Genomic DNA, 9,618 nt, shown 5'->3' on the forward strand with positions numbered 1-9,618 from the left:
TTTTTTTTTTTTTTTTTTTTTTTTCAGATCGTATGATGAACCATTTTGTGGAGTGTATGTATCCCATTTTTGTCAGGCTGATATTTTAATTGCTTATAAATTTGCTGTGCTTTTGTTCAGCAAATGGCTTCTCTGTACATAAAGTGATGCTTGGAGATTCGACCTGCATGCTTCTGTTAACTTGTGACTTGTGTACTTGTTCAGCACTTGCCTGTGTGCAGGAGTCCTTGGAGTCTGTAGCAGCATCAGTGTAGCTGATGAGCTACTGCTCTATCTGCAGCCATTTAGCATATGAAATCTGATGTGTGTACATGTAATAAAATACCATTATCAGATTGGAAAGTGTTAACTCAGCTGCAATGTTTTGCAGTATTTTAACTTCAAATATATAACTGTTAAAAGAAAGATGCTTCTCTTTTATACTTTATTTTTAGGAGCCAGGGGATCTTTTAGGTTTAAACATTGAATTTATTTACAAATGTGTGAGATGAGATGCAGATTCTTTGGATAGAGCCTTAAATTAACATTTGGCTATGCTGAATGCCACGCAGTAGCTCTTTAGGTGTAAAAGTTCCTTCATGTTTTATATAATTTCTTGCTAAAGAGAGAGGATTTAGTTGTTACTTTGATTTATGAATCTGCTATACCTCTAAATTTAAGTTACTGCATTCTTAGAAGAGACTTATTTCAGATCTGATTTACAGCATGAAGGAACTGGAACTGCTGTATGAAAGAGGGCAAGCTACTTAAAATCAAAGGCCGCTTTTTGACGGCCTTCTCTAGCTTTGCTCAGCATCTAACATTTCCACCCCTTGAAATTCAGTGGTGATTTTATTTATAAATAAAATCCTGTAGGAAATCATCAAGATTTAAGGACCTATGCAGATTGCTGAGACAAAAGATTACCAGTAAGTCCGTAATAAATACTATAATGCTTTATATAAGGCTGTTTTCTAATGGGTGTGGATTTATTGCAGTACTAAAATCCTAGCAGCATGTGTTATAGTATGTGGCACCATGAGTTACAATAAGAAATACAACAAAATGGATTAAATTAGACTTAGTATACTAGAAGAACCTTTCTTGCAGCTCTAGATATTGATGAGTCTTCGGTTATGCAACTGGCAGAGATGGGTTTTCCTTTGGAAGCATGTCGGAAAGCTGTGTACTATACAGGCAACCTGGGTGCTGAAGTGGCTTTCAACTGGATCATTGCACATATGGAAGAGCCAGGTCAGTGACTGGAAGGTGCAAATGAAGTTCAACTTCTGATTTTGTATTCTGGCAGTCAGTTGAAATTTTGAAATGCACAACAAACAGAAACAGTGGCCCCTTCCCCACTCCATGTAACCTGGAAGTGTGAGTGAATTTTTCTAAGCTGATTCTGGGGTATGCAGAAAGAAGGCAACAATCCGAAGTTACATCAAAAGCATGTGTCTTGTCCTCATTGATGGTGTAGGCCATCTCTGTTTTCCACCCTTCGGTTAGAACTGTGCTGCAAGAGGGAAAGCTGACTTGTGATTAAAAGTACAGAGAGCCCTGTCTGGATAATCTTCTTCCGCATCAGCCTTCTCTAGTTCATATTAGAGCATTCATGCTATACTTAGAACTTGGGCTTATCTACTGATGGACAGGGCTGCTCGATATTCTCTACTTCCTGTATTTCAGCCATGAAAAATTTGAGCCCATGGTTTTGAGTATACCTGAGCACTTCCTTGCTGGGGAAATCCTGATTTGGTTGAGTTCCCATTTTCTGTTGCTTGTATAAATGGGGACTGAGTTTTACTTGGGCTTAACTGAAATATTTCAGCTGTGGAATCCATTCATCTTAGTACTGTATGTATGTCAGCCTGGCTGTCTACTCTTTTGATGCCATCATTGCTTCTATATCAGTCTTGGCTACTTTCTTGCAATTGTTTTGCTTTTATAATGCATCAAGTTGTTTGCTCAATATGAGACTGTCAAGTTAGATATTTTGTGATATGCATGTTCAGCTTGTTTTTAAGTCTTTTCACACGTCCCTGACCCAGCTGGGCAAGTGAAATGAACTGTATGCTGATTTCTGGGCTGCTTTTAAAGTTCTGTTTGTTTGTGTATATTGTTGACTTTCCAGTTCATGGATGGCAAAAGAAAGATCTGATGAATGTTTGCTTCTTCCAGACTTTGCTGAACCATTGGTTGTACCTGCGTTTGGAGGAGCTTCTTCCAGTGGTGTGGCTGGCTTTGGGGCTGTTGAATTGGATAATCAACCTCCTGAAGAGATGGTCTCCATCATCATTTCCATGGGCTTCCAAAGGAGCCTAGCAATTCAAGCTCTGAAGGCAACAGTGAGTTCCATTGGTAGCATTTGGGTTTTATTTGATACTGCGAGCTTTGTGTGAACGTATGCACATTCAGATGCCTGTGAAACATGCGTATAAAAATTAAGTTAGTGGATGATGTGTGTAGAACTATTCTAGCAGAGTCTAGAATTGCATGACTTTATTGGGTTAAAGTGCGAAAGTGACTTGTGTGTTTCATGTAATGTTAAAATGTGGACAAATATCTGCTGAGAAACAATCAGAATGTCTGAAGACCGTGCATGCAAGTTTTCAGTGCTGTTGCACGTGATCCTTACTCAGTTCAAAGTCCAGTATGAGAGTGGTAGCATGATTCTAGAGAGAGTACGTTAAGGGATGTTCTTTTACTTCTTTCTCTCACAGAACAGTAACTTGGAGCGTGCGCTGGAATGGATCTTCAGCCACCCTGAATTAGAGGAGGAAGATGGGGAGTCTGCTTTGAGCATGATGGATTTGGAGAATCATACTAATGCGAATATCCTTGCAGAGGCAAGATCAGAGGGACCCAGGATCAAAGATGGGCCTGGAAGTAAGTTCTCCTTCAGCTTAGAGGTGGCTATCATGTTGTTGTGTCATGTCTACGTCATTCATATAGCTTTCCTCTCTTTAGAAAGTATGTATGTTTTTTGGACATGATCTGTACAAGGTTTTTTTTACTCCTACTTCTCGGTCTGAATCTGTTTTGGTTGGTCGAAGTTCTGTGAGTGTTTTTTTCTCAATAAACTTTGTCTGGACTCTCTGAATAACTGGAGTCCAAGTTTCCTGTTGCTAAGTCTTTTCTGGCCTGAACTAGGACAAGCTAGGATGTTTAGATTTTCAAAAGCTGAACGTCCCAGATATTACACTGCTGTTACAAATCTGAGTTTCTGTTCTGCTCTATAATCTGGTGGTTGGAGAGTGGGACTGATACAATCCTTTCAACAAAGTTCTTTATACTAATGTGTCAGGTAAAATTGGTGTACTTTGCTGTCATCTTTTGTGTGTGGTTTTTTTTTTTTTTTTTTTTTTTTTTTTTTTTTTCCGAGATTCTCAATCATACTGGTGCTAAACAAACCACAAGATGGAGCTAATGTACAGCAGTCAAAGCTGTGAATCAGAGCACTGGTTTTAAGTCTAACAGCACCGAGTGCAAAAGCTCACTGATTCTAAGATGCACCGTTTTTGGAGGGTCTTTAGTGACTTACTCTCATAACTGTTGTGTATTCTAAACTTGTCCCTCTAAGCTTGACTGTAATGGTCGTATGAAAAATTATCAACCAATTTGATTTTGTTCCTGTGGCTGCCATTATGAGTATTCATTTCTTTATTTTTAATATTATGAAGTCCAGCCTTAAGTCTCACGGAGACATGGGAGCCATTGGTTTACCATTAGGTTGTAAAAAGAAAAAAAAAATTGGAATAACTATTTTTTGTGGTACTCAGCCTTTATAGACTGAGACCATTTATTGAGTGCCTGAAATCCTGATAAGCAACATGATACTGTAAAATGGCTCCAGAAAGCCCTCTCCACCAAAATCCAGGACTCTGTCCTTATGCAATATCCTGAAATAAGGTACCTTTTTACTTTTGGTGGTAATGGGTGAATGGCATGAGTGGACGGGGAGCAAGAACCAATGATGAGTTCTCCAGAGGTTCTGAATATGAAAACAGTCATTTGTATTAGAGGAAGAAGCTTTTTTCCTGTCCTCTTTTATGGGCTACTGAAATTTGGAACTTCTGGTTTTTTGTTTGATTTACAGGGAATCTTTGATCACATTCGTACATTTGTGTGCAGAGTTAACTCTTCTAACACTTCTGTGGTGCTCTCTGGGAACTGCGAATAAATCTGCTGTTTTCTCTTTCCAGAGCTGTGATCACAGCTCTGCTGTGTATGTGCAGAGATGTATGTGGGTTCAGCTTGGATTGTTTTGATGTTTGACAGTGAATTTCAGCACTAGTTAAACCAAGCATATGCTGCAGTCTTAACAGAAACTGCATTTAGAGATGCAGTGCCTGAGTTAGGAGTGCTCAGGTGCTCCTGGGATTAAAAAGAAAAAAACTTCCCCCATATTCCTATTGCAGAGTTAGCAATGGAAGACTTATGCTCTCATTTGTATTTGCTAAACAGGGTATGAGCTGTTTGGGTTCATCAGCCACATGGGAACATCCACAATGAGTGGTCACTATGTTTGCCATCTCAAAAAAGAAGGAAGGTGAGTGGAACTGGGAGAGAGAGAGACATGCAAGGCTGAGCGGATGTTTTCTTTGGAATATGTATCTGTTCAGAGCAGGATGTGTATTCATGACATGCTTCAATTTTATTATGTAGGCATATCTCACCAAAGAGACTGTTTCTGATTTTGCTGCAGACTGTAGATACGATGAGTCAACTTCTGTTACAGCTGAGATCTGTGTTGAAATGTACCATTGGCTGTCCTGTCCTTATTTTCGAAATCTGTTCATTTGGGGGCATCAGTTCTGTACCTGGCTTCATTTATCTGAACTTCTCTCAACTTCCTCTTCCTTCTTATGAATAGAAACCCATCAGACTATGGGCTGATACCAGTGTTAGTATCACTAGTACTGTGGTACTGATCTTGGCTCTGTTTTTTTTTTTTTTTTATGCTCTTATTTTTTTTTTTTTATATCATAAATTCATGATTTTTTTCCTTCATTAAAACTGTAAATACAAGTTCCTCTGCACATCTTTCTTCCTTCTCAATTCCTGATATCGCCAGTAAAACTGCTTTAGCTGTTTATCTGGTCTTTTGTTCCTGTTGCAATGCTCAAATTTAGATTTGAAGCTCTTTGAAGTTTGGATCTGAGAAGTCCCTGGTAAACTTGTGATGATTTTTATTCGCACCATGTAATCCATCTTGTTTTTATTTCAGATGGGTGATCTACAATGACCTTAGAGTCTGTGCCTCAGAACGACCTCCCAAAGACCTGGGCTATATTTATTTTTACCACAGGATACCAAGTTAAGCCTCAAATGTATTATCTGGCCTTAAGAAGCCATAAGCCTTTTAACCTGCCAAAAAAAAAATCATCCAAGGAAAAAAATAAATCAACAGAAGACCCCTAGCCCTGGGACTACCAAAAACAAAGGAAAACATGGGATGTTTATAGTTAATTTAAAAACAGTCATTTGATGCCTTCTTAAGTGTTAGAGGGAAAATTTCTATCAGGTGATGTATAGTACCTTGTTTTAAATTTATACACCGTGAAGGATACCTTAAGACCATGCAGATTACTGGTGGAGTTTGCAGCTAGCATGTGGAGAAAACAGAAGTTTCAGAATGGGACAAAACCAAACCAGTTCAGCCCAATTCCTGCGTCTTCAGTCCACGCAGCTGTTGAAGACCATGAAGAGCCATCTGCATCTTTGGTAACTAGGAGCCACTGTTTTCAACCATACTCCAGACAACTTAGGGAAACTATGTCACGCTGAAAGTTGGAGGGAGGGGATGTATTCTACAAAGCAGAATGTCTTATTTGAGATTATTTTCATTACAGTGAGAAAAGCCAGCTACAGTTGTAGCTGTTGGAATTCAGTCTTACAGTGTTTTGGTTTGTGTTGTTGATCCATAAGCCTAAGAAATCAATGGAGATGTCAGTGCCCTGTACGTTTCTGCCAAAGAGAGGATTTTATTTTTACAGAGGTAGGTTTCTCCATCATCTCTAGACTGTTTGTTTTGCAAGGTCTTCCAACAGAGTCAAGATCACAGGTTGCTAAAAAAAGGCAGTTTTTCTGAACATGAAATTAAATAGTGTGCTCTCAGGAAAAGTAAGCCTATCAGTTTTTCTGTGTTTTTCTTATGAAAGAGTTAATGTCCCATTCTTATTTCTGAAAAAGACTGCGTGTCAATCACTCACATCCCAGCTGAAATCAACTCCATGACAAAGTACTTGCAGTGCAATTATTTCTGCTAAAGGTTGCATAAATATTGATTTCTATCCATAAGTGGGGGAAAACAGTAAAACTGTTGATTTTATTCATTTGCTCTTCTTTCCCTCCCTCCTCCCTTTCAAAAACAAGAGCAATACACACCTAGTTTGAGATTGCTTGAAACTTGCAAACACGCCAAATAATGTTTTCTCAAACAGATGCCTTCAAAAAAAGGGGTTTTTAAATCTCTGGCAGGGATGAAGGAGTGGGTAGGTAGGGGCTGGCCTTTCCTGCCCTTTTCTTTTGGTTTGATTTTTGTTGTTGTTGTTTCGGTTTGCATCACAGGCAAGAATATATATGTTGGTTTTTAAACTGTAACTTAAAACATTTATTCTAGAAAAAAAATACAGTGGTGAATGTGGTTCTTTTTGTGATTCCAAAAAACTACCAAAGGTTCATATGTGTGTTAAACACTGCTTAGAGATGGTTGATGGAGTTGCCTCGTGTAACTTACTTGAGCCTTCATAATAAATGGGAAGGGTCAAAAAAAACCAACTAACTTCCCTGCTGAGCTGTCACTGTTTCCTCTGTAGTGCCTGCAAATTTAATACCAAAATTCAAGCTGCAGAAGAGAATCCAAATTAAAAATGTGGTTATGAGTATTTTTTTCTAGGTTTTGGGGAAAAAGGTTTCTCCCTCAGATCACATGGCCTCGTGGAGAACTGAAAAAAAATATTTTGAGTCGGTTTCTGATCTTGAAAGATGATGAAAAAAATCCCAGTGTAGTAATTCTGCAAATTGGAAGTGGTGCCCAATTGCTGGGGAAGCTTCCTCCCAGTTAAAGTGCTCCTGTTGACACACAAGAATGATGCTCCAGCACCTCAGTAAGTGGCTCTTATGAGATTCTGCTGCTTTGTAGTTATTGTGGCACCAATTCTGGACAAAATCAAATTTACCAGTAATTTTTTTTCCTTCTTCAAGATTTTGTGAGTATTTGTGTGTATCACCAGAAAATGCCAGGTTTGAAAATGGGATCAGCAAATTATGCAGTGAAACATCTTCTATTTAAAGTGAAAGAACAAAACATTCTTGTATCTATATTTGTGCTTTTTCATTCTGGCAGTGAAAAAGGACAAAAGGCTTTTTTTTTTTAATGCCTAGTTATATCCCAAGAAACGTTCAACACAACAGCTTCCCTTTTGCCTCATGATCTTAAAGGGCTATTTATAAACTGCCAAGAGCTGGTAGCCATTATCTTTTATTTAGAGACCCTGGGTAAGTAAAAGCTAACAGAGTTGTTACCATGTTCATTATTAAACTGGAATTATGGCTGTTCTCACAGGATTAAGGATGGAGCTTGGATTCTTGCAAACAATTTGTCTTGTGCATCCCGGATCAGAAATGGCTGCAGGACTGATCCTGGTTTCAGTTAACATATGGGGCACACTGAAAGCTGGGGTTTAGGAAGCTGGCAGGTGATAAATGATTTGGTAGATGAAAGAGGAGAGCTGTTATCTGGCTGTGACACATGAATGGTAGCATCTCGGCTTCTGAAGTTCTCTTCAGCTGAGCACTCCTGTGTAGTGCCTTCCTAACCTAGCAAGTGGGTCAGCAGTGTGGGGAGCAATTTATGGGGAAGGCTTACAGTCCTGCTGAAATGCAGCACTTGACAATATGTTCAGGTTCTCGGCTGTTTGAGGTTTTCTCTTATTTCCCAAAGTAGTGGATAGCCTCCTTTTCCAGATGAACAGTTAAGTTGTTTCCAGTTTGTGCTAGGATGTGTACCAGGAACAACATGGTTTGGAGGAGCAGGATGTGAACCCCTGACTCACCAGCATAATGGGGGAGAGATGCATTTATTCATTTTTAACCTCAGCTTGCAGAAGACACAATCAGGCTGTAAGGAATAGATGACTAAATTACGAAGCCAGGATTGCTTTGCAAGCTAGAATTTCTGTGCAGTTAATTGTGTTGGGTCAGGTCTCCATGCACAACTTGGGTGGTGACTGATGTGGGAACTCTGTGTGTCTGGGTGCTGCAATGGCTGCTGCAGGGATGGGTGTGCTGAGAGCTGCTTCGTAGGAAAGCATGGGGGAGGAACAATCACTGTGAGCTGCTTGAGACAATCTGACCTGAGAATTATGGCAAACCAGGACTTGGCAGCAAATAGTGCTGATATTTTTTTAATAGATTTTTACCTTTCTATATGAAAAGTTTAGGTTGGGGCATTAGAAAGGAGAGAAAGTCAACTTGGTTCTTTTATTCCTAGCAGCATGCAGGATCCTGTACAGCCCTTATTCTGAGTCACAATCTCCAGTGTCCAAAACACATGTAGACACTGAGTCCTTTTTAATCTTCCTAGCCTGTATACAATTAAGATAAAAATTTATTTATTCAGTGCTATGGTTTAAAAACAAGTCCAGATATTTCTGGACTCTTTCCACTTGTAGTTCTGTTGGGTTCAGGGGTGTTACTTCTGGCAGTGGTGTAACTGAAATCAGAATCAGCACAGTTTCTCTGTCTCAGGCAGCTTCCATTGACTTGTGCACATTGTGAATACGGATGCAGCTGGAGTTCACTGGGTTGTTTTAGAAGCATCTCCATTCCTTTTGTTTTCAATCCTGGCAGCAGCCATTTTTATCTTTGCTGTTTTCACATGTTGAAAGACTATGCAAAATATGTAACTAGACGTCACTTTTTATTCTTTTCCTATATCCCTTCCTACCTTGATGGCTGAGATCAGCTTCTGATTTCTGTTCACTCTTAAGAGGTTTTACTGTTGTATCCTGGAAGTATCTGTGCTGGTTGACTTTGCACCATTCGGCATTGTTTGCTTGAAGCACTGTTAATGTTTTTGAGAGTATTTGAGATGAGAAAGGTTGTGAATGGTATTGTTGCAACTGTTTTAAATTAAAAAGGAAATATTCTCACATCTTGTGGCTGTGTGGATTCTTTCTTTCTCTCCTGTCCAAACTCCAGAGGAGCAGACCAAGCGTGTTTTGGTGCTGCCTCTTTTCTTACTTTCTGTGGTGATGTTTGGTGTGTTACATAAAAACGTGCATAGGGAACAGGAGTTTGTAAGGGGCTTGATCTCTTGTGACTGATGGCAACAGATAAGTAAATGGATCTCCTCTAAGGAAGCAAAAAAAAAACCCTACAAAAAACAAGCAAAACAAAAAAAACCCACAAAGGAAAACCAAAGTTCTGGGTGAATATAAAACATGCCAAAGCTAGAAAATAAGATTTAAACTAAGTTTAATTTTTTTGTACGTTTTAAGCCAACTGCCATTTTTGAATGCAAGAGTTGGCACTCTTCTGCATGAACTCTGCCATCATTTTACCCTGGTCCCTGCTGTTCAGTTAAAGCTTTGTCTTGGTCTGTAATTCATCATATTCATTTTGGAATTTGAC

The 9,618-nt window shown here is 39.1% G+C and overlaps 1 protein-coding gene across 3 annotated transcripts in view; it reads left to right on the forward strand.

Moving 5' to 3' along the window:
* USP13 (ubiquitin specific peptidase 13) overlaps positions 1 to 9,110 on the forward strand; it is a 44,984-nt gene extending 35,874 nt beyond the window's left edge. Inside the window, exons 16-22 of one of the 3 annotated variants that reach the window (XR_006169228.1) lie at positions 28 to 54; positions 1,090 to 1,233; positions 2,161 to 2,327; positions 2,703 to 2,868; positions 4,447 to 4,531; positions 5,210 to 5,706; positions 5,835 to 9,110. Coding sequence is in view for 2 of the 3 variants with exons in the window: in XM_042821148.1 (XP_042677082.1) it covers positions 28 to 54; positions 1,090 to 1,233; positions 2,161 to 2,327; positions 2,703 to 2,868; positions 4,447 to 4,531; positions 5,210 to 5,303 (683 nt within the window). In the remaining variant the exon portion in view is untranslated. Of the gene's footprint in view, positions 1 to 27; positions 55 to 1,089; positions 1,234 to 2,160; positions 2,328 to 2,702; positions 2,869 to 4,446; positions 4,532 to 5,209 lie in introns of all 3 variants that reach the window. The other 2 variants (XM_042821148.1, XM_042821149.1) reach the window with 2 other exon arrangements.
* Positions 9,111 to 9,618: the final 508 nt, after the last annotated feature.

This window comes from Centrocercus urophasianus, unplaced genomic scaffold (genome assembly GCF_019232065.1).
Source record: "Centrocercus urophasianus isolate 14NV4802_14NV808 unplaced genomic scaffold, USGS_Curo_1.0 seq_19, whole genome shotgun sequence".
Lineage (NCBI taxonomy): Eukaryota > Metazoa > Chordata > Aves > Galliformes > Phasianidae > Centrocercus > Centrocercus urophasianus.